Raw genomic sequence first — 26,061 nt, forward strand, 5'->3', positions numbered from 1 at the left:
TGAAGGCCTACCAATGAAGTAAGTCATGTCCACTTCACTCTTGAAAAAAGGCCAGACCTCTTCTGTGTCCGTGGACAGGCCTAAACCTCATCTGCACAATGTCATTCGTAAACTTAGAAAACACAGGTGATGTAATTGAAAAATGTGGAGTTTCTTTTCCTCATTTCACAATCACATCACCTGTGTTTCCTTTGCTTAGGTATCTCATAGTGCAGATGGAGTCTAGCAAATCAAAGAGTACACAGAAGTTCAGCAGTGTATACAACAATTTTGACATTTACAGAAGATTCAGCTTCTTATCTTGTTGGAGATGAAGTGAGGCCTGTCTTGCAACATGGTGCATCTTTTCCATCACTGCTGCATCGGTTTCATGTGGCACGGGACTTTACAGCATGACACATCTGCCTAGATGCATCAAGTTGTAAATATGTCGCCACATAGCAAATCTTTTGCACCGCCGCTGCGTCACAAAAATGACGCACAGCGGCACAAAAGAGGCACACACCTATCATAAATCTGTCCCTAACATTTTAAATGATTGATTCAGGATGACGATAAGGTGTAGCCTATCCAGAGGTTTGTTTAAGGTGAGGCCTACTCAGGGTTGCAGATGAAATTTACGCTTGTTGAAGAGTACAGAGGAGATAATATATGTGAAGGCCTACCAATGTAGTAAGTCATATCCACTTCACTCTTGAACAAAGGCCAGACCTCTTCTGTGTCCGTGGACAGACCTAAACCTCATCTGCACAATGTCATTCGTAAACTTAGGAAACACAGGTGATGTAATTGAAAAATGTGGAGTTTCTTTTCCTCATTTCACAATCACATCACCTGTGTTTCCTTTGCTTAGGTATCTCATAGTGCAGATGGAGTCTAGCATATCAAAGAGTACACAGACGTTCAGCAGTGTATACAACAATTTTAACATTTACAGAAAATTCAGCTTCTTATCTTGTTGGAGATGAAGTGAGGCCTGTCTTGCAACATGGTGCATCTTTTGCATCACTGCTGCATCGGTTTCATGTGGCACGGGACTTTACAGCATGACACATCTGCCTAGATGCATCAAGTTGTAAATATGTCACAACATAGCAAATCTTTTGCACCGCCGCTGCGTCACAAAAGTGACGCACAGCGGCGCAAAAGAGGCACACACCTATCATAAATCTGTCCCTAACATTTTAAATGATTGATTCAGGATGACGATAAGGTGTAGCCTATCCAGAGGTTTGTTTGAGGTGAGGCCTACTCAGGGTTGCAGATGAAATTTAGGGTTGTTGAAGAATACAGAAGAGATAATACATGTGCAGGCCTACCAATGAAGTGAGTCATATCCACTTCACTCTTGAACAAAGGCCAGACCTCTTCTGTGTCCGTGGACAGACCTAAACCTCATCTGCACAATGTCATTCGTAAACTTAGGAAACACAGGTGATGTAATTGAAAAAGGTGGAGTTTCTTTTCCTCATTTCACAATCACATCACCTGTGTTTCCTTTGCTTAGGTATCTCATAGTGCAGATGGAGTCTAGCATATCAAAGAGTACACAGAAGTTCAGCAGTGTATACAACAATTTTGACATTTACAGAAAATTCAGCTTCTTATCTTGTTGGAGATGAAGTGAGGCCTGTCTTGCAACATGGTGCATCTTTTGCATCACTGCTGCATCGGTTTCATGTGGCACGGGACTTTACAGCATGACACATCTGCCTAGATGCATCAAGTTGTAAATATGTCACAACATAGCAAATCTTTTGCACCGCCGCTGCGTCACAAAAGTGACGCACAGCGGCGCAAAAGAGGCACACACCTATCATAAATCTGTCCCTAACATTTTAAATGATTGATTCAGGATGACGATAAGGTGTCGCCTATCCAGAGGTTTGTTTGAGGTGAGGCCTACTCAGGGTTGCAGATGAAATGTATGCTTGTTGAAGAGTACAGAGGACATAATACATGTGAAGGCCTACCAATGAAGTAAGTCATGTCCACTTCACTCTTGAAAAAAGGCCAGACCTCTTCTGTGTCCGTGGACAGGCCTAAACCTCATCTGCACAATGTCATTCGTAAACTTAGAAAACACAGGTGATGTAATTGAAAAATGTGGAGTTTCTTTTCCTCATTTCACAATCACATCACCTGTGTTTCCTTTGCTTAGGTATCTCATAGTGCAGATGGAGTCTAGCAAATCAAAGAGTACACAGAAGTTCAGCAGTGTATACAACAATTTTGACATTTACAGAAGATTCAGCTTCTTATCTTGTTGGAGATGAAGTGAGGCCTGTCTTGCAACATGGTGCATCTTTTCCATCACTGCTGCATCGGTTTCATGTGGCACGGGACTTTACAGCATGACACATCTGCCTAGATGCATCAAGTTGTAAATATGTTGCCACATAGCAAATCTTTTGCACCGCCGCTGCGTCACAAAAATAACGCACAGCGGCACAAAAGAGGCACACACCTATCATAAATCTGTCCCTAACATTTTAAATGATTGATTCAGGATGACGATAAGGTGTAGCCTATCCAGAGGTTTGTTTAAGGTGAGGCCTACTCAGGGTTGCAGATGAAATTTACGCTTGTTGAAGAGTACAGAGGAGATAATATATGTGAAGGCCTACCAATGTAGTAAGTCATATCCACTTCACTCTTGAACAAAGGCCAGACCTCTTCTGTGTCCGTGGACAGACCTAAACCTCATCTGCACAATGTCATTCGTAAACTTAGGAAACACAGGTGATGTAATTGAAAAATGTGGAGTTTCTTTTCCTCATTTCACAATCACATCACCTGTGTTTCCTTTGCTTAGGTATCTCATAGTGCAGATGGAGTCTAGCATATCAAAGAGTACACAGACGTTCAGCAGTGTATACAACAATTTTAACATTTACAGAAAATTCAGCTTCTTATCTTGTTGGAGATGAAGTGAGGCCTGTCTTGCAACATGGTGCATCTTTTGCATCACTGCTGCATCGGTTTCATGTGGCACGGGACTTTACAGCATGACACATCTGCCTAGATGCATCAAGTTGTAAATATGTCACAACATAGCAAATCTTTTGCACCGCCGCTGCGTCACAAAAGTGACGCACAGCGGCGCAAAAGAGGCACACACCTATCATAAATCTGTCCCTAACATTTTAAATGATTGATTCAGGATGACGATAAGGTGTAGCCTATCCAGAGGTTTGTTTGAGGTGAGGCCTACTCAGGGTTGCAGATGAAATTTAGGGTTGTTGAAGAATACAGAAGAGATAATACATGTGCAGGCCTACCAATGAAGTGAGTCATATCCACTTCACTCTTGAACAAAGGCCAGACCTCTTCTGTGTCCGTGGACAGACCTAAACCTCATCTGCACAATGTCATTCGTAAACTTAGGAAACACAGGTGATGTAATTGAAAAAGGTGGAGTTTCTTTTCCTCATTTCACAATCACATCACCTGTGTTTCCTTTGCTTAGGTATCTCATAGTGCAGATGGAGTCTAGCATATCAAAGAGTACACAGAAGTTCAGCAGTGTATACAACAATTTTGACATTTACAGAAAATTCAGCTTCTTATCTTGTTGGAGATGAAGTGAGGCCTGTCTTGCAACATGGTGCATCTTTTGCATCACTGCTGCATCGGTTTCATGTGGCACGGGACTTTACAGCATGACACATCTGCCTAGATGCATCAAGTTGTAAATATGTCACAACATAGCAAATCTTTTGCACCGCCGCTGCGTCACAAAAGTGACGCACAGCGGCGCAAAAGAGGCACACACCTATCATAAATCTGTCCCTAACATTTTAAATGATTGATTCAGGATGACGATAAGGTGTCGCCTATCCAGAGGTTTGTTTGAGGTGAGGCCTACTCAGGGTTGCAGATGAAATTTATGCTTGTTGAAGAGTACAGAGGACATAATACATCTGAAGGCCTACCAATGAAGTAAGTCATGTCCACTTCACTCTTGAAAAAAGGCCAGACCTCTTCTGTGTCCGTGGACAGGCCTAAACCTCATCTGCACAATGTCATTCGTAAACTTAGAAAACACAGGTGATGTAATTGAAAAATGTGGAGTTTCTTTTCCTCATTTCACAATCACATCACCTGTGTTTCCTTTGCTTAGGTATCTCATAGTGCAGATGGAGTCTAGCATATCAAAGAGTACACAGAAGTTCAGCAGTGTATACAACAATTTTGACATTTACAGAAGATTCAGCTTCTTATCTTGTTGGAGATGAAGTGAGGCCTGTCTTGCAACATGGTGCATCTTTTCCATCACTGCTGCATCGGTTTCATGTGGCACGGGACTTTACAGCATGACACATCTGCCTAGATGCATCAAGTTGTAAATATGTCGCCACATAGCAAATCTTTTGCACCGCCGCTGCGTCACAAAAATGACGCACAGCGGCACAAAAGAGGCACACACCTATCATAAATCTGTCCCTAACATTTTAAATGATTGATTCAGGATGACGATAAGGTGTAGCCTATCCAGAGGTTTGTTTAAGGTGAGGCCTACTCAGGGTTGCAGATGAAATTTACGCTTGTTGAAGAGTACAGAGGAGATAATATATGTGAAGGCCTACCAATGTAGTAAGTCATATCCACTTCACTCTTGAACAAAGGCCAGACCTCTTCTGTGTCCGTGGACAGACCTAAACCTCATCTGCACAATGTCATTCGTAAACTTAGGAAACACAGGTGATGTAATTGAAAAATGTGGAGTTTCTTTTCCTCATTTCACAATCACATCACCTGTGTTTCCTTTGCTTAGGTATCTCATAGTGCAGATGGAGTCTAGCATATCAAAGAGTACACAGAAGTTCAGCAGTGTATACAACAATTTTAACATTTACAGAAAATTCAGCTTCTTATCTTGTTGGAGATGAAGTGAGGCCTGTCTTGCAACATGGTGCATCTTTTGCATCACTGCTGCATCGGTTTCATGTGGCACGGGACTTTACAGCATGACACATCTGCCTAGATGCACCAAGTTGTAAATATGTCACAACATAGCAAATCTTTTGCACCGCCGCTGCGTCACAAAAGTGACGCACAGCGGCGCAAAAGAGGCACACACCTATCATAAATCTGTCCCTAACATTTTAAATGATTGATTCAGGATGACGATAAGGTGTCGCCTATCCAGAGGTTTGTTTGAGGCGAGGCCTACTCAGGGTTGCAGATGAAATTTATGCTTGTTGAAGAGTACAGAGGACATAATACATGTGAAGGCCTACCAATGAAGTAAGTCATGTCCACTTCACTCTTGAACAAAGGCCAGACCTCTTCTGTGTCCGTGGACAGGCCTAAACCTCATCTGCACAATGTCATTCGTAAACTTAGAAAACACAGGTGATGTAATTGAAAAATTTGGAGTTTCTTTTCCTCATTTCACAATCACATCACCTGTGTTTCCTTTGCTTAGGTATCTCATAGTGCAGATGGAGTCTAGCATATCAAAGAGTACACAGAAGTTCAGCAGTGTATACAACAATTTTGATATTTACAGAAGATTCAGCTTCTTATCTTGTTGGAGATGAAGTGAGGCCTGTCTTGTAACATGGTGCATCTTTTCCATCACTGCTGCATCGGTTTCATGTGGCACGGGACTTTACAGAATGACACATCTGCCTAGATGCATCAAGTTGTAAATATGTCGCCACATAGCAAATCTTTTGCACCGCCGCTGCATCACAAAAATGACGCACAGAGACGCAAAACAGGCATACACCTATCATAAATCTGTCCCTAACATTTTAAATGATTGATTCAGGATGACAATAAGGTGTGGCCTATCCAGAGGTTTGTTTAAGGTGAGGCCTACTCAGGGTTGCAGATGAAATTTACGCTTGTTGAAGAGTACAGAGGAGATAATATATGTGAAGGCCTACCAATGAAGTAAGTCATATCCACTTCACTCTTGAACAAAGGCCAGACTTCTTCTGTGTCCGTGGACAGACCTAAACCTCATCTGCACAATGTCATTCGTAAACTTAGGAAACACAGGTGATGTAATTGAAAAATGTGGAGTTTCTTTTCCTCATTTCACAATCACATCACCTGTGTTTCCTTTGCTTAGGTATCTCATAGTGCAGATGGAGTCTAGCATATCAAAGACTACGCAGAAGGTGAGAACTGTATGGAACATGGCTATGTAAGTCAAATAATCAAAATCTAAATTTGCCAAGCACACATGGGGGTGTATTTACAAGGACCTTCCACCACGAGGAAATGTCTTTAATTAAAATGAGAAAAATAACATCAAAGGGACTCAAATGCCTTTTAAATATACTCCAAGCAACCTATGAAACTGTAGCACTACATATCAAGAAACCTAATTGATTTCAAAAATCGTTTTTAAACACATCATCTAAATCAATTATATACCTACATTCAAGGGGAAATGACTTAAAATGGCCTAAGACACATGAAAGCGTTTTTTTAAAGCCCTTGCACCATTTTTGGGTCGCTTTTAACATGGCTATGTTAGTCAAAGAATTAAAATCTAAATTTGCCAAGCACAGATGGGGGCATATTTACAAGGACCTTGCACCACGGGGAAAGGTCTTAAATTAAAATGGGAAAAATAACATCAGAGAGACTCAAATGCCTTATAAATATGCCCTAAGCAACCTATGAAACTCTAGCACTACATATCCAGAAACCTAATTGATGTCCAAAAACGTTTTAAAACACATCATCTAAATCAATGATATACCTACATTCATCAGGAAGTGACTTAAAATGCCCTAAGACACATGAAAGCGTTTTTTTTCAAACCCTTGCTCCATTTTTAGATCACTTTTAACATGGCTATGTAAGTCAAATAATCAAGATCTAAATTTGCCAAGCACAGATGGGGGCGTTTTTACAAGGACCTTGCACCACAGGGAAAGGTCTTAAATTAAAATGGTAAAAATAACATCAGAGAGACTCAAAGGCCTTATAAATATGCCCCAAGCAACCTATGAAGCTCTAGCAGTACATATCAAGAAACCTAATTGTTTTCATAAATCATTTTTAAACACATCATCTAAATCAATTATATACCTACATTCAAGGGGAAATGACTTAAAATGGCCTAAGACACATGAAAGCGTTTTTTTTAAGGCCCTTGCAACATTTTTGGGTCACTTTTAACATGGCTATGTTAGTCAAAGAATTAAAATCTAAATTTGCCAAGCACAAATGGGGGCATATTTACAAGGAGCTTGCACCACGGGGAAAGGTCTTAAATTAAAATGGGAAAAATTACATCAAAGGAACTCAAAAGCCTTGAAAATATGCCCTAAGCAACCTATGAAACTCTAGCAGTACATATCAAGAAACCTAATTGATTTCAAAAAACGTTTTTAAACACATCTTGTAAACAAATTATAATCATACATTCATGGGGAAGTGAGTTAAAATACCCTAAGACACATGAAAGCATTTTTGTAAGACCCTTGCACTATTTTTGCGTCACTTTTAACATCGCTATGTAACACAAAGAAACAAAATCTATTTGTAAAACACTTGACACAAAGCAACATTTTAAATACACAACTTTCTTCATAATTTTCTCCCTAAAGCATACTATTCTCTATCTAAATTAAATGAATCTTTTCTCACCTTAGCAAATACTTTATGAGTTTCAAAACAGTCTCAGAAACACACCAATTTGTCTTTAGCAGAGCAAAAGGTATGCACTCCAGAGTCTGCAGCCATAAAAAGCACAGAAAAGCTGTAATTCATCACACATATCTCTCATGTCACCCAATCAAAACTCTTCCCTCACTTTTTTCAAATCAACACCCTTCCCCCCTCTGCCCTTTCTGCCTTTTTTGCATAGCAACCACCTCCTGAAAGACCTCTGATGTTTGCAAGTTCACACAACAATGTTTCAATTGAACTCTGAACTCTCAGTGCACCTGCATATCCAGTGCAATCTTTCATAAAATGATTTTTTCTTAACCATTCAAATTACATCTTTCAAAGAACTCATCCATGCACCCTAAATTTCTGTTTTCAGCAATCAAAATCCACCAATCACTGCTACTGCTTCCTTAACACAGAAACTCCACAGTTTTTTTTCATTTTAAACTCTTATTTTTTCAACTGCCATTTCATTGCCACACTTCATCTGACTGCAGCAGAACCTTCTCTCACCATGTTTTCTGTCTGGATTGTTGGACATAGTTACATCTACTGGGCTCAGAGGTATGCTGATAACAGAAATTTACCTAACCTCAATTTACAAAATGTGGAAATTAAGTGGATTGGCAACTGAGGATTAAAATGTCACCAATTGATACCATTGGTGAAAACCTTTATGCATTTGCCTAAACCTGACCTGTTAATTTTGCACTGTGGAGGTAATGACTTGGGCACTTTGACTGGGGTAGGTCTGGAAATGCTTTTAAAGGACACCTTTGAGCAATTGATGGCACTTTTTCCTCAAACTGCCTTGGTATATTCAAATATATGCCAAAGACAGAAATGGAGGTGGTCGAACCAATTTTGTCCACAAATTGAGAAGTCGAGGAAGCATGTAAACAAATCTGTTTCAGCTTACATGAGAGACCATGGAATGGGCTCCATGTACAACAATAACTTGCGTTACTACATGCAAGATATCTACAGAGGAGATGGAGTTCACTTCTCAGATGAAGGGAACAGAATTTTCATTTTTTCTATTTAAGACTGTGCATTGGTACCTACTTATAAGTACCTAAATGTACCATAAACCCAAAAGCTCTTCTCAGAGCTACCCTACATCTGATCACTCCCAATTATTATTTTTCTCTAACTTTTTTCACTAATTTTCAACAAAGTACGCTCCCCGGAGCGCTACCCGTACGCGCACCGGAAGCTAACCGCGCAAATTTTTTTTTAAAAATGTTTTTTTTCTCGCACATATGGGCCTCCTTAGCCACCCTCAGAAAACGTAGGGGTTCAAGATACGTCTACCGTGCCCCCTTCTACCCATTCTGAACATTATTTGCCCTCCATCTTGTATTTTAATTCGACCGAAACACAAAATGGTGGACTCCCGTAACGCTGCCGGTTCGCGTACCGGGGCGCTCACCGGGAAGCGCTCCATTAAAAAAGGTGGGAAAGTAATTTACAGAAGAAACCCTGGAGACAATGTCACCAAATATAGATTAACTCATACTACATACCAATCCCTACCATTTTCACAAATTTGGTTGGAATTCCATTTAGCCATTTAGCCTGTAGACCTCTCTAAATACCCTGAGGTAAATTACTTCACAAAACACATCTGAAGTGTTGGAATTGACAACCAATTAAAATGTTACTTTCATTTTCTACTTTTTTTACCTGACATTTGATTGGTTATGTACCTGAATATATATAAAAAAAAGAGAGAGAAACACAGCCATTTTGACTACTACTTCCTGAACTACATTGCAAGATCATTTTCACTCACAACTTAAACTTTTTTTTAAAAGGTAAGATATTATTTTATAAATTTGAAAACATTTTCAGATAGTTATATACTATCCCTCTGTAAGAGTTAGACATTGAGAAAGGCTTGTTTATTATAATTATGGATTGATTTAGGTTTCTGTGGTATAATTATGAATTTACATAGGCTTTTTCACAGGCACTTTTTAATAGTACTACTTCATGCCTCAAAAGTACCTGTCTGAACTTAAACCCAACAGTGCCCTATCGCTACTGATATATTTATTGTTTATTCAAATTTCAGCACAAAAATGCAAGGAGAACAGAACGTTTCCTTTGAAATTGTCCTAGACATGAATAATGAGGAAATAATTGAACCGATTGACTTGGAATTCATGGATGAATCACGAGACCATGAACTTCTACAATGTGTAGAATCTGTGGTTTATTTACTTCATTATGATGACGGTCAAATGTGGGAAGTTATGTTCTCTCAACAAGAGGACATATGGGACAGTCAAATGTTAGACGTTCTATTAAATTTTGAAAAAGAATCAGAAAAATAAAATTATATTTAATATTAAAAAATTGTTTGAGTCTTTAATCATTTTTATATGTAATTCATAAACTAGTACCAAATTGATTATAATGTAAAGTCAGACTTATAGTATACTGTGCACAATTCCCAAAATACATTTATATTTAATAATCATTAATACTGCTACTTAAATAAAAATAAAAAAACAACAAAAAGAACAATCAATAAACATACAATATTTCAAAATATATCATAGTCTATCATTCTTTTTTCCTTATAGTATGCTCCCCGAACCGCTTCCCGGTGCGCGTACCGGGCGCTCCCCACGCAAAAAAAACAAAAAATTGTATTTATTTTTTTTGCCCCGCGGGGCCCTTTTAAAGCCTCCACATCAAACCTAGGGGGTCAGGGAGGATCTAATATGCCCCCTTATGGTCATTTCCCCCTTTGTTTTGGCCTCCTCTTGTCTCTCGATCCTACCGAGAGACAAGATGGCGGCCGCTCCGGACTGTTTAGAATGTTGACAGACACCGGAGAGCCAATCAGCTTCGCTTCGCGAAGTTCCGTTACGCGTCAAGTACGCGAACCGGGGCGCTGCCCGGAGCGCGCTTACAGATATATATATTTTTTTGAACGTTAATTTCTCAAAATCCACTGGAGCACATATCTTGAGACCTAGCAAAGGCACATCGGGCTAACAGTCCCTACAATTTTGCCAAGTTTCGTGCAAATCCATTCAGCCGTTCGGGCTAAAAGTGAGGCCAACCGCCCTATGGAAATTAACATGGGAAAAACGCGTTTTGGGACCCCCCTTTTTTCTCGGTCCCCCCTTGACAAACCCCCCCCAAATTTCCAGGGGCTGCTCAGAAACAAAATGTTCCATTTTCCTGAAAATTCCAGCCAATTCCGTCCACAAACGCCAAAGTTATTAGACATAGAATTTTCAAAAATCCCATAGAGAAAAAATCCTAACTATATATACCTACTGGCGACCGCCAGTAGGTAATATATATATATATATATATTTTTATATATTCACTGAAAAAACCATAGGTTTGACACCAGTTATAGTTAGCTGGAAATCTTACTGACATAAAACCATTGAAATTCCCACGTTATAGTTAGTTGGACTCACTATCACTCGCGCGCCCGCAATGCACAGCTGATGATGTCACATATTACATCATTCATGACATGGTTAGTGACATCACTGATGACATCACTGATGACATCTCAAATGACATCACTGATGACATCACTGACATCAACTCATTTAAACATAAAGCATTGTAATATTGTTATTGAAAGGACATTTGTTATCGAAAGGACATTTAATTAAAATCTTAGTCCAGTCATTAACACAAAGGAAGCTTAACAGACGATGGAAGATGTGTTATCTGAGTCGCGTTTAAATGAGCCAGTGATGGGCATTATGAATATATTTTAAGAAGGCTGCATATCGAAAGTGACCAACATTACATTATTTTTTACCACACTGTGTTTAAGAAATTCAGAGGTTAATCATAGGTCCTTGAACAGGGATAAACAGTCGATTTTAAGATCCTTGCTGCTAATACAGGCTAATGTATCTGGGTGATCAAAGTATTCAAGATGTGCCAAGTCCATCCACTGTTCTTTAATATAATTTACCCAATGGGATTTCAATATATGAGGTCAGCTTAAGACAATGCCTGATGACTTTGAAATTTAGTGCTGTGTCGTTGTTAGTCTAAAGCTTGTACCAATGTATTTTTGGCTGGATTCTAGACGTGTCAGAGTGGCAAATGAAAGTGAAACAACTCTTGGGTACAGGGAGGGGATTCCTAAAGAAGGAATTTTCCACTAGTTGTAGTGATTGACTATTACTGAAGTCCCAAACTCCCACCCCATACAACGCTGTTGACAAACACTTAACTTTATAGATGGTTAGCATTTCATTCAAGGGCTTCCTGCCAAATTTGTTCACAAAATTGGACATTGCTGTAGCAGCTTTCATAAAAGATATCTTTCTAGCATTAATTGTCTGTTCCCAGGAACCATGCTTCTCAAACAAAATGCCCAGATATGAAAATGAGGAAGTAGTAAAATTACAACGCTGCCATTACATTGTGTTCCTATTACAAAGTGGTCATTACAAAAACCGCATTGTTAGAATGCGATGCCTTTACATAGCAAGTCATTAGATCGACTTGCTGTAGGGGGCACTCTAATCTAAGGAATAGTATAATTTACTATTCCAACACCTCCCTACTGTTGCGCAGGCTGCAGTTGGAATAGTAAATTATACTATTCCTAAATTCAGCACTACTCCTACAGTAAGTCGATCTAATGACTTGCGATGTGAATGTTCCTGTTCTAATAATGCGGTTGTTGTAACAACCGCATTGTATTGGAGCGTGATGTTATAGCATGCAATGTAAATTGCTATATTTGTAAAATTGATTTTAATACCGCCGACCGTTAGGTCTCCACATGTTGCTGATTTTTTTCCATATTTCTTTCCATAGGTTTTGCTCAAGTTACCTAATGGACCTAGATTCAGCATATTGTAAACGAAACAGGTGAGTAACTGTTGTGGATCTAGGGGAGTCCAGGTCATGAGTACGGCATTGTCCCATAGAGAAGAGCTGGAATTGGGCGATGGCATGCGCTTTAGCAAAGTCACAAATGTACCTTCACCAATAGCTTGTCATGCCCAAGAAAGACCGTAACTTAGTAACTTCTTTACGGGGACTGATGGCTCACAGCGCTTGTACTTTATCTGAATCAGGATTCATCCCCCATCAGAAAGTATGTGCTAAAAAATTCGAGTTTTATTTTGAGAAATTCACACTTTTCTGCATTTAATGTGAGACTTGCATTTGTAAGTAACTGATACACTTATTTGAGAGTCGTATCATGGTCTTACCGTATTGTTCCAAAAACAAGTATATCATCACTATAATTATAAGCATGCGTAATAGTTTGAATTATTCCATGTATGACACCTTTGAATATTTCTGCAGCAGATGACACTCCAAAACTCAACCTTTTGTGCCTTGACAAACAAATATGAGTCGAACAAGTAGTGATGTACCTACAGATTTCTTTCAATTTGAGTTGATGGTATCCCTTGTTCAAGTCAATAGGGGAGAAGACTTTGGCTCATTCAGCTGCATGACCATGTCTGCAAGGTATTGACCAGGATGTCTTTCCCTCTTGATTGCCTTCACATATCCACACAAATGAACACTGCACCTTCATTGTCTTTTTTTGGCACTTCCACTATGGGCAACGCCCATGGCGTGGGTCCAGTACAGCACTCAATTATGTCATATTTCAGTAGTGATGTACCTACAGATTTCTTTCAATTTGAGTTGATGGTATCCCTTGTTCAAGTCAATAGGGGAGAAGGCTTTGGCTCATTCAGCTGCATGACCATGTCTGCAAGGTATTGACCAGGATGTCTTTCCCTCTTGATTGCCTTCACATATCCACACAAATGCTCACTGCACCTTCATTGTCTTTTTTTGGCACTTCCACTATGGGCAACACCCATGCACTCACCCACAGCACTCAGTTATGTCATATTTCAACAGCGATTCTAGTTCATTTCCGAGCTCTTCTTGGAGGGGAAATGCTATTCTGCTATGCCATTGGACAACAGACCTGATGTCTTTGTTAATGTGAAGTTGCATCTTCATTGGTTTGAGATCGCCCAGGCCATAAAGCAGTGACGGGAGCTGACTCACAATATCAGATTGTGTACTGAGGTTGAAATTGATAGATATTAGTCACATGTCAGCAGCAGTGGCAAAACTAAGTAGAGATGCACTGTACAACGTATCTTGGATTCTGGCTTGCATAAACATATTTTTATGCAGCAATTTCATTGAGAATGGTCCTTCACTCTGCAATGGTTTGAAAGCAGTCCATGTGTACTTCTTTGTATTTGATGCTTAAAGATATGGCACAGGTGACAAACTGTTAAATTGTTCAAATGGCATGATGTTCATCGATGCACAGTTGCCAAATATAAAGGTTATGGGGCAACTGTTGACTTTTATTGTGATCTTGCGGAAATGCCCATATTAATTTTTATGCTTTGTCGACTCACTTGTTTTTGTTGTTCATTTGCCTTTGCAAGTGGCAAGGCCTACATGTGCTTTTATGTTGTACCTGATTGTCACTGCCTTTTGCGTTCTCTTTGCTTGAAAGATTCCTCATGTTCTGGTTCTGTAACATAGTTTTCATCAGGCTGGCTGACAACTCTTGACAGGATTTTCCAACTGCACTCCTTTTCTAGGCTTCAATTTCCCCACAAGGCCTTGTGCAGGCTGGAGTGGATCTTGCACTCCACAAACTCTAATTGAAGACTTGTTAACACCGCCTTGAGGTGCATGTGGCATGCACTAACAGTTTGTTATATCCTTGCAAGCTCTCAGGTATAGCAGTCTTGTCTCCTCATGGGATGTTTCCCTTATACGTCGCCAGTTGTCACATCCTCCCTAGCCCAGGAGCATGCACAAGAACACACCACATACGGAGCTCATAGCTACCATCTTTGTTCATCAGCATACAACATTCAAACTGAAACTTCTTATTATCCCATAACCATTAATAACCACAACTTTACACCTCCCAAATGATTAAGTAATTTGTTCATTGAGTCCGCCCAGGACCGCCCTAAGGCACTACAGTTTGCAACAAAGCTGCACATGTTAACTGTCTTTCAGAAAGATTCCTTATCATCCAGACTGCTTCTTTAGTCTACACACAATTTTTTAATTTGCAGCAAGAATGATACTTTACCATTTGAATTTTTAAACAGCCCTTCGATATCCAAGCAGGTAACAGCCACTGTTTCTCCAATAGAATCTGATGACCAGCAGTTAACACCATCCCACTCGCTCAAGCAGCCTGCAAAATACAAACAACAAAAATAAATTAAATGAACAGCTCAATAGGGTTAAAATGTAGCTGAATAGGAGAAATGGGGAAGAAAATGGGCTGGCGGCTGGGTAGAGCCTTCGTTAGAGCACTAGTCTCAAGCAAAAACCTTACAAGGGCAAAATATTGTCAGTCTTCTCAATCCTTCAGTCCTGGTGAAACACAAAGGAGTACAAGCCGCACCAACTCACTAGAGTGGCCACCTCTGCACCCAGGGGACAATGCAATCACCTAATGTGCCCCCTCCACTTTGGCATACAGAAGAGATAAGGGTCACCCTACTCCAGAGGAACCAGGGTACATCATATATATTAAAAAAATTAGTGCCTGGGGAAATAATACAATAGTAACACTAATATTTAGAATAATAGTACTCGTTAAGCACAATGGCAATATTCAGGGAAAAGATGTACAAGCTCAGAAGAAAAACTCAAAAAGCCAAGCAAGTGAAATGCATCATTATTTATGAAGAAAAACCCTGTAACAATGGAAAGGAGGTGTACAGTGCCCCCAAATGAAAATATAAGCTATGTATACAAGTGATAGGTTGTGACATGCATTAAGGTTTCCAAAATTAAAAAAAAAACATCTATTCAATTTTCAATAATCATTTACACTCTCCTGTAACAATGACGGAGGCTGAGTACATTGGTTCGTTTTACAAGCGTTGCAGGATTTTTCTTCATAAATAATAATGCATTTTACTTGCTGGGCTTTTTGAGTGCCGATCTTCCTTGGTGTGAGAGCCTCACAGAGGAACCACAAACCATGAACCAGCCCCCTCAAGTTGTAGTCCTCAGGCCCACTCTGGGCTGCTCTGACTCACTCTGGCCTGCTCTGGCCTACTCCAGCCGAACCTCCTGGGGAAGGCCAGGTCTAGCATAGCCCACGACGGTCACACTAATCCACGAGTCAGGAGAGAGAGGGGGGAGGCCGCGTCAGTCAGTGACGCCGTGCTCCCTCCCACAGTGCTGTCCAATCAGCAGATGGCACATTTGAACCAGATGCACTTTCTGTGCTTTCAGTCCAAACGTCCAGCCTGCATCCAGGTAGACTGGTCTGGACCGGTCAGCCCTGGCGCCCTCCTTAAAAGGGAGAAGTGGGGAGCTGAAGAGTCTCTTGTTCTTGCTCCCCACAGGATTGCCACTGGACCAGCCGAGGGCCCGTAACAGTTTTTCTTTTTTATTTCCACACAGGTTTTCTTCGGAAGAGGAGAGACGCAGTGGCTGAGTGTTTAAAGCCTGGTGGCGAAGCGTAGCGAATCACCCCGGATAACCGCAGGAGTGCGTGTTTTTGTTCCCCCTGCAGGTTCATCCGAGCTTGGAGGGGAGTGTGGAGCCGCCCGTCGAGGTCTTTCGCCAGGAGAAACAGCGGTGACATGTACGGTCTAGTCGAGCGGCAGGAGCTCGGTGCGGTGTGCGGCCCCTCTTATGCATAGTAAGCTATGAATTTGTGAGCGGTCTGCCGGGTGAGCGCTAAAATTTAGAGAGCGAGTGCCTTCCACGAGTATATTTCTGTCGGGGGTGTGCGGTGTACGTTTTGTGGGCAACAAGCTATATATGGAGGGGGTACGACAAGGGAAGCGCTGCAAGTTGAAGCGTATTTCAGGCAGGGGTGTTTTTTCTCTCAGTAATCGCAGCGTGTGTTAGCGGTACCCCAGGGGGGCACGGCGAATTAAAGCGGGAGTGCCCACCACAAGTGTGTTTCTGAGAGGGGTGTGGCTGCCAGCAATTTAAAGCATCTTTCCCAGTGGGCCTTGAGATTTGCCGAATTATTTACAACAGCCTGATAAGGGACACTACAAGGGTTTTTTCCTCAATCAGCTGCATTTTAATCATGTGCTCGGACGCTATCAGTGCCAGCACAGTTGTTTTAGGGGCATTAACTGTGTAAATTGTACCGCGAATACCCTGGTAAACTAGGTCAGCTGTTCCGCTAATATTTATAGCGCTCTATTTCATTTTAACACTGCCATCATCAACAAGCTGTGTAGTTATTTGTTGCATAGCAAGTTGTAGGCATTTCTGAAAAGGGGGGCAAGCAAGGGCTAGTCAAAGGTTTGTGTGTGAGACGTAGGGGCTTGTGCAGCAAAACCAGTGTTGTTGTTTTTCCCGCAGTGTGTCACAAAGCGCATCTTTGGGAGGACGAGACAGTTGCCTGCTCAGCCTCAGGGAGGTTGCTGGTGGCCAGTGGAGGAACCGGCTCGGACAGCACCGGCTAGCCAGCATCTCATCGCTTCTGGGAGCCACAGAGGGTTTGAGCGGGTGACTCACCTGAGCTCTCTGGGTTAGCCAGTAGGTCGTGGATGTGGTTGCGTGGGTGCAAGGGTTGGCTGGGGCTGCTGCTTCTTGGAGGTAAGAGGTGACACAGTCGCCTATCTGGGGCTACGGTCTACGCATAGTACAGGTCACTTACGGGCAGGTCCTACACAAATTAGCCTCACCCCCCTTGGCCCCTAAGCTACGGTGGAATGAGAAGCGGTCACTTACGGACATCTTGCAGGAGCCCTTAATGCAGCAAGTACAGGTAATGGGGCAGACCCTCAACAGGCTGCAAGATAAGGTAGAAGGTCCAGAGGTGCCATAGGGGAGGCCCAGGAGGCCTATTATTCTGCCTAAAACCTACTCCCTGCCATTGCCAAAAAGGAACAGGCACAAGGCCAGCGGGAGAGGAGCGGGGGGCACCAAGGGAGACAGTGCCGGTTACACCGGCACCTACGCTAAGCCCTGAGGGTGATGGGGGTAAAGTGACACAGTGCCCGTGGAATTAACAGAGGGCCAGACGATTGTCCCTGTGCCTCCTCAAGAGGGATGTCCAGGGGAAACTACGCCAGATCAGCCGGACATAGCGTCAAATCTGGCAGCAGCGATCCCTTGGCTGGAGTCGGTGGGGAATTGATCTCACGCTGTGGGGGTGAACTGCGGAGGGGGCAATGCAATAGAAAGGGCCAATAAACTAATGGCTGAACTAAGTAAAGGGAAGCCAGATGAGGTACCGGCAGTACCGGCAGGGGGTGCAACACACAGTGCCGCAATGCCGGTCTCGGGTGGCAAAGGCGTCCTGGTATCAGCCAGCGACACAAAAGACACCGAAGCGTCCAAGATGGCTGATGCAGCAGCACCAGCAGGTACGAGTACAACATTGCCTCCACTAGGCTTGGGGGAGATGCGCTCCGGGAGGGAACATGTAGGGCGACATTTGTCTGAAGAGACTAAAGAAAAGATCTGGAAGGGGGCATATGTTAGCATTTTTTCCCTGCTGATGGGCGAGGCAGAAAGGGAGGAAGCAAGGAAGAACAAGGAATGGATACATCACAAAGAGTGGTCAAGCATAATTCTGAAATACAGGGTAGAGGAGAACCTGGCCAATTGGATACAGGGTATCACCATATACATGGCTGTCCTGTTAGAGCGTTTCCCGTAGGTTGGGTCTGAAATGGCATGTAAACAGATTAGGATCACTGTCGCACATGCAACATAGGGGGGTGATGGGTGGAAGAAATATGATAAAGATTTTAGGAGGACTAAGGCGCAGGACCCTCCTTAAGATGGAACCAGACTGATATGTTTATTAATTTGTTCAAGGCTTAACCGACAAAATGCGAGGGCTGACATTGGACAGTGTACGGTTTCAGCCCTTTAAGGCAGGCCCCGCCAGTAACACGTGGGGGTCACGAGAAAACAGGGAACACAGGTAGAAAAGGTGTCTGTTTCGATTATAACAGAAGAACCTGCAGTAGAGCGCCAGGTACATGTAGGTTCAAGCATTCCTGTTGTTTCTGTGGTAACTCGTCCCACCCCAAGTCCAGGTGTCACAAGAAATCCAGAGAAAAAGGGGGCAAATAGCAAGAATAGTGAGAATCTTTTGGAAAAGGCTAGATCTCCAGTTAACGTTGGCACCATGATCCTCTGGTTAGAATTGAACAATTGCCCTAGAACAGCCTGGATGATCAAAGAAGGGTTTGTTGAAGGTTTCAGGATACCAGCCCAGGGCTACCAAGGAGTGGCACACTGCAGGAACCAGCTCTCGGTTAGGTCAAATCAAGGCATAGCAGCAGCAAACATCCAGAAGGAAGTAAACCTAGGTAGGGTGGCAGGACCTTTTGAGGACATCCCTATGGAGGATTTTGTATGCTCACCTCTGGGGGTGGTTCCAGGCAAATTCAGATTGATCCACAACCTTTCCGCGCCAAGGGGTAGTTCTGTGAACGATGCCATTGCTGACACACAGTGTAGTGTAAAGTATGCATCTTTTGATCAGGCAGTAGACATGCTCAGGTCGTAAGGTCAGGGAACATTACTGGCAAAATCCGACATTTTAGGTTGCTGCCTGTGCACCCTGCAGATTTTCACTTGCTGGGCTTCCAATTTCAGGGGAAGTACTATGTGGACAAATGTATGCAGATGGGTTGCTCAGTGTCCTGCGCCTACTTCGAGAAATTCAGCTCTTTTTTAGAGTGGGCATTCAGGAGGGACTCTGGGCACCAGTGGGCTCTGCATTACCTTGATGACTTTCTTTTTCTGGGTGCACCTGGCTCAGGCGAATGCGGGGCGGAAAGAACCACAAGAGATGCAGCGCATCTCAAATGTAAGCTTAGATGGTTCTGACTAAATGGTCCGGTTTTAAAACCATGATTTAAAAGAGTAAAACAGATCATTAACATTGTGCGCTTCTTTCAGCTTTTGACTAGTGCTTTTACAAGCCATCACAGTAAGAACAACGTGTGAGTGATGACGGCTTTACTCTATCTTTTCACGATGTACACCAGGGTTTGCACACTGGGCTTAATCACAAATACTCACCCTTAACTGAGCATGAATTGCGCCGACATTTACCTGTATATATTGTATTGTGTATATTTTTTCATGTTTTTTATAGACATTGAATAGATTATTCTGTCTTGCTTCTAGTTACTGGTCCCAGAAGAAGGGCGACACAGCCCGAATTGCATTGGACTAAAAGATATGTTGTTCTGATTGAACACCACTAATCATGAAAATGAATTGCATTGAATAAAACATGGACTTATGATTAAAATAAGACTATTATAACACAGAAACTTCCATGAACTCTTGATTGAGATAGAACTTATCTGGATTGTTCCAGTCACACAGAGTGGAGCGCCAGGGGATGCTTCCAACATCTGTTGAGACCACTTTCTTGATGTTTTAACTGACGTCCACGACAAGAGACGCCACCCGGGCAGCACCCTCAAATTCTGAATAATTTGATGAACTACTCACACGGAACTTTTTACGGTGCTTTTATGGTAGGAGAAGTAGTGCCAAAAAACATGCAAGATTGGCTGGGTGGCCTACAGGTAGGACACGTAAACGTAGGGAGGGATTCCGTGCTGATTTTTATACAGAAGTCCAAAACCAATTAGGAAGGAAGGGGGGAGAGCATAGTACTACACAGGGCAGGGGACAACGCATGTTGCCCCGTCTCCATGCTCGAGTCTCGGGAGGTCCTCTCTTGATACATAGGGACGGGTCGCACCTCACTATATTCCAGTTCAAGAGAGTCATGGTTTTGGCTTTGGAGAATGCTGGGCTAGACACTGCTGACTTCGGGACTCATTCCTTTAGGATAGGGGCAGCTACTGAAACAGCAGCAAGAGGGCTGGGGGATGAGAGTCTCAAGAGTATTGGTAGGTGGTCCTCTAACTGTTATAAAGGTATGTGTGGCTGCACATGCTCTAGCAAGGTGTGACATTGTCTTATATACAAATTGCACCTGTCCTCAATCCTGTGACTCAGAGAGGAGGGTGTAGTCCATTATCAGATAGTGCTACTTGCAGTTTGTTATGTGTTCAGCATGCTGGCGTAGCAATGCTTTTAACTAGGCTCTCTTTTTTCCATGTTACTTGCAGTTTCTTCATCCTGTGACTCAGAGGAGAAGCCTGCACATGTCCGCACTCAAAAGCCAGTGCACCAACTGGAAGAATGTCGGACGGCAAACTTCGAGGAAACAACAGAGGTCATGGTTCACTCTTCGCCCCACGATTATCAAGACATTTGGGTTGTGTGGCATTCATACGTCCGCCGTTTAAAATCTTTCTTTTCAGGGTCCTTCAAGGCTAGGGCCCATCAGCTGGGGGTTAGGCTATATTTTTTTGGACAGGGTGGGTTGTCAATTCAGGGAGCTGGTGAACCGCACTTTGAAAGCAAGCAAGGGGCCAACTGCAATCTGGATCCTGCACCTAGGGGGCAATGACATCGGCCCGATTGGGCCGGAGGGTGCTAGTGGAAGAATCTGCTCACAGAAGTGGGGTGGTTGGCGAAGCAGTGTCCTCAGTTGATAATTGCATGGTCTCACATGGTTGCTAGGTTCCAGTGGAGGGGGGCGAGTCAGTAAGAAGATTGAATCACGCAGTAAAGCTGGTCGACAACAAATTTGATAAACTGTTCAGGACCCCTAGGTTGAGGTCAATAGGACACAGATTTTCTACAGGACGCGGTGCAACTTTCACACAAAGGGAATTAGGCTTTCATGGAGGACATCCTAGCTTGGGTGAAGTGTAGGGGGCGCAGTACATGACCTTCCTAGTGAGTGAGGGGGAGGCCAGGTAGTCGGGCAACTACGCTGGCCTGTAATGGTACAGTCATGATTGGTAAGCGTAGTCCTCAGTCCTTAGCGGTCAGCATCATGGAACTCCAAGGGTAATGACAGCTGGTAAGTAGGCTGTCGGGGTGCGGGCCGGGGGAAGTCATCCTTCCCAGTGGGCCTGGGGCCACCCCCGCACACACATGTGCATCAAGGTGTCAGTATGCAGAAGTCTGCAGCCCCCGTAATGGAGTTTAAGGCACAGGGTGTAGGGGGGACCCGGGGGAAAGTATCCGTCCGATAAGGTGTACCCCCTGCGCAACCTTACTCCGGGAGTAGTATTGGTAGTACACTGGGATCAGGGGAGCTGCCAGTCATTGACCTTGCCGTAGGCTCTAGATGGGACATGCAGAAAGTAAATATCTGCTTTGTTAGATTTACAGTAGGAGTGTCTTGTGTATTAGACAGTGTTAAGGTTAACCCTGTAGCAACATGTGTCTATCAATGTATCTGTACTTTCTGCGTGAATGTTTGTACATGATATTTTTAATAATGTTTTTTCATTTTAATAAATACGGCCGGGGGGTTACACACCCCCAATCCAAAAATATAATCTTTTTGTGTGGTTTTCAATGCTGTAGCCTGGGGAGGGAGGTGCCATCCCTACCCCATAATCTGTGAGTACAGTAGTGGAGTAGGGGACCTAGGTAAGTACCAGACCATATCTTTCTGCCGCTTCTCTCATACAGCAAGTAGGATGTTTTCAGCACATCGCGAGCAGAGTCCAACGTCCATGAGCAATGCCAGCCTTCATCGTAGTATTTTTTCCTAATTGCCTTACACCAAACTAATGTAATATTCCCATACACCTTAGAAAGCTTCCCAGCCTGCAGTAGAATACCCGCTCTGTTGAGTATCCTCCTAAGCAACCAATCTTCATGTCTGCTCTTCCCTAATTCTTAAGTCTCTAATACATTTCCCCCAATGAATTTCTATGGGTTGGGGAGGGACGGTGGGGTATTGTGCCGCCACTTGTATCTGCATCACTAAACAAACAATGCCTCAGTCAGAGGCCCATTCAGAAGGCATTTACATGTAATGTGACCTGCTTCCTTCAACATTTATTCTGTGCTGAGATAGATGGCTTTGCGATGATGCTCACTCTACTTAGCTCTCTGGACAACAGGATGGTAGTTTCCACTTCACAGTATTTCTGTTAATTTTGTCAACATAACAAATACCTACCTGCTCATGATGTTGCTCACTCAGTTAGCTGTTTTCTGTTAAAATTATTAGTTTTCTATGCCCTATGCCTTGCGCAGACAATCACTAAGTTAGTGCATTTATCATTTGCCAAGCAGAAGGCCTGCTTTAAATGTAACATACATGTGTAATCAAAAACATCCCGGCCACATACTGTTACCTACTCAGTTGGGGCAGTGCTGAGCAACTATAACTGCCAAAGTATACCACGTTTGTTTTTAACAGATTGCGGGTGGGGATCTGCAAAGCTGGGGCAGCAAGTGTTATGGTATTCAAAGAAAAAGTTGATAGTTTGGGGGATTTCTAGATAGTGATACAGCTAAGCAGTGCAAATGACTCGAGCAACTATATGAGTTTAAGTAAATGTATGATAGGAAAACAAGCATTGGAAATGCAATAGGTCTCGCATTATTTTGAGTTAGAGTTATTGGCATTGTAAATGGTCATGCCTTTTACCTACCAACGGAGGGGACAGGGAGCAGTAGAGAGACATTGAGGTAAGGGGCCTATACCTGAAAGGCAAGAAAGAAGAATAGATAAGATAGATAAGATAGAGAGGAGTAGGAGTTGGGAGAAGACTGGGGTAGAAGAAGGTCAGAAAGAAGTGAGCAAAGGGCATTTCTACAGAGCACAAGATGGTCATTTCCTACACTTCTCAAGAATCATTACCCCTTCGGGTTGTATCACAGCTTGTGGAAGCAGATGTTAAGAGTGCAGTTTGGCCAACCCTGGGGTCAGGCTGGCCTACAGGGTGATAATGCATTGCCTGATGGGCTTTTCTAACAGATCAGTGTGTGGCCCGTATTTTAGCCATGTCAGGGCCTGTGTGGGTCTGTTTCATAGTCTGCTGGGCCAGTGATTGCTGTTGGTTTACTTTTTTTTTTTTAACTATTTTTATTATTGAGTAAACAAGCGACAAATCAGCAAGTTACCATCTTATACAAAAGGGAAATAAAACACCATGGATACAAATCGAACGTCGTCGTCAGGCAATCAGGATTAAACAATACTCAATATTTTTATTCCCCCTCCCCTAACTCCCCTACCTCCTGCCCCACTACCCCCACCCCCCCGTCAGTGTGCCCTCAAATCTCCTTGTACAATGGAGTGTCTACAAATCTGGGTCCACAAAGGGCAACCTATATCAACGTAAAATAACATCATCATGAATCCCAAGAAAAAGTAATATCCGTCCGTTCGGTCACATGTGCCCCGACTCTCCCTTCTGAACTATCAATCTGGCAGGATGTGTCGTGTAGTGCGTGGCTCCTCCCTGCACTTGCTTAAGCGTCCCCATCTAGGACATTCCCCTCAGCGTTCCCGGGGGCCTCCGCGCCAGAACTCTCTCCCTGATCTGCCCCAACCTGTGCTACGTCCTCGCCTTCCGGCTCCTCCGGTAACTGGAGCTCCGTTACCAATGCTCCCCAAGCCCTCGCCACTTCCAGTGCCTTATCATTAGAGGAGTGCCTAGCCAGCTGGAGTCGAAGAGTCGCCTCACTCTCAACCCACCGCTGGAAACTCGCCTTCCATCTGCCAAAACTAGGACCTGCACTGGACATCCAATGCATGGTCTCCCCCTTTGCCATAATCAAGCCCAAGTCACAGAATTTGCTTGTCACTTTAGTGGAAGGGGTGTGTGGAAACCACAACAGGAGGCAGGTTCCCATCTCAGCCTCCAACTCTCGCTCAGTCACACGATTCAAGCATGCCATCACATCCGCCCAATAAGAACCTAACCCCACACAGGACCAACAAATGTGAACAAAATCAGCGTCATCTGCCTGGCACCGGGGGCACAGCGACTGGGCCCCCCCCGAAATACTGCTGAATCTTGACCGGGGTCAAGTAGGCCCTGTGGAGAGTGTAAAATTGGACCAATTGGAACCTAGCGTTGCACGTGCCCTTCCAGGCCCGTCTCAGCAACTGTGGCCATGTCGTCTCCGGGATGGGCCTGCCAAGGTCCCCCTCCCATTTGCCTCTCAAGCGATCCAGAGGGGGAAGGTGTTCTGTGGACAGTCGCCGATATAAGCAGGTGATGGCCTTAACCGTACCCGCCGCCATAGTGACGTATTGACACCCCAACGACGTCGGAGGTTCCGACAATCCCGTCTTCCAGTATTTCAAAGGCTTCTCGCAAGGCCGGGAAAGGCAGCAAGACACCGTCCCTATATAAATCGCCAATCATGTGGAGCCCGCACTCTTCCCATCCAGCTAATGCCGACCAATCTCCACCATGAGGGAGTGCCGTGCACATACCCAAAGGGATTTCCGGGGCATAGGGGTTCGCGAACCCCGCGCGCTTCTGACTGCGCAGCCAGCATGACCGAAGGGTGCGCTCCTCAAGAGTGAGCTGGTCCAACCGGAGTTGCTGTAGGAGGATAATGAATGATAGGACATGCCTAGGAATGACCCTGCCCTGCGGACCGTCCGGCCCCCTGAACTCCCGTGCCACTGCCTGTGTAAGCCATTGCAGCTGTGCCACCAGATAGTACCATTCAAAGTCTGGGGCCGCCAGCCCCCCTCCTCTCTCGGCCGCATCAGGGTGGTTAACGCAACCCTACGTCTACCGGATCCCCAGATAAATCCCGTCACCATCGCCCGTAGTGTTCGAAAAAAGGAAACGGGGATCCAGATCGGGAGGGTACGAAAGAAGTAGAGCAGGCCCGGGAGTGCCACCATCTTCAGAAGGGCCACGCGCCCCGCTACCGATAGGGGGAGAGTACGCCAGAACGCTATGCTGCCTCTGAGCCCTCTCAGCGCGCCACCCACGTTCCCGTCAAAGAGGTCGGCAAGGGCATGAAATATGCGGACCCCCAGATACAAGAAACAGCCCACTGCAAGCCATCAAGTGTCAGGGGCGGCCCATCCCCATGGGCCATTGGGAACAAACAGGTCTTGTTCCAGTTCACCTGGAGGCCGGACAGGCGGCCGAATTCCCCGAGCAGTTGCCTAGCACCCCGCAGGGCGCACCCTGTGTCGGCCAAATATAAAAGAAGATCGTCCCCATACAACGATATATAATGAAGCTCCTCGTGCAGCAAGACCCCCTCGTACAAATGTCCCAGACGAGCATGTGCCGCCAGCGGTTCGATAGCCAGCGCAAACAGGAGAGGGGACAGAGAGCAGCCTTGTCGAGTACCTCTCTCCACTCGGCAGGCCGCTGAGACGGTACGTTCCGTACGAACCCGCGCCGTGGCGGAGCTGTATAGCAGCCTGGTCTAACGGATGAAATGATGCCCCAGGCCAAACCCCTTCAGCACACGGAACAGATACGGCCACTCCATGCTATCGAACGCTTTTTCGATATCCACCGACAGCACCGCCGCCCCCGCCGAGCCGTTTCCCCCATCCCCCATGATACGGAGCAACCG

General features: G+C 44.0%; 1 protein-coding gene across 1 annotated transcript in view; it reads right to left on the reverse strand.

The window, feature by feature from the left end:
* Positions 1–26,061, reverse strand: part of LOC144752791 (vasoactive intestinal polypeptide receptor-like) — a gene marked incomplete at its 5' end in the record, with an annotated part of 603,698 nt that overhangs the window by 503,489 nt on the left and 74,148 nt on the right. Inside the window, one exon of the mRNA XM_078640644.1 lies at positions 14,744–14,851. Within this exon, the coding sequence (XP_078496770.1) occupies positions 14,744–14,851 (108 nt within the window). The remainder of the gene's footprint in view (positions 1–14,743; positions 14,852–26,061) is intronic.

Source organism: Lissotriton helveticus, chromosome 5_1 (assembly GCF_964261635.1).
Source record: "Lissotriton helveticus chromosome 5_1, aLisHel1.1, whole genome shotgun sequence".
Classification (NCBI taxonomy): Eukaryota; Metazoa; Chordata; class Amphibia; order Caudata; family Salamandridae; genus Lissotriton; species Lissotriton helveticus.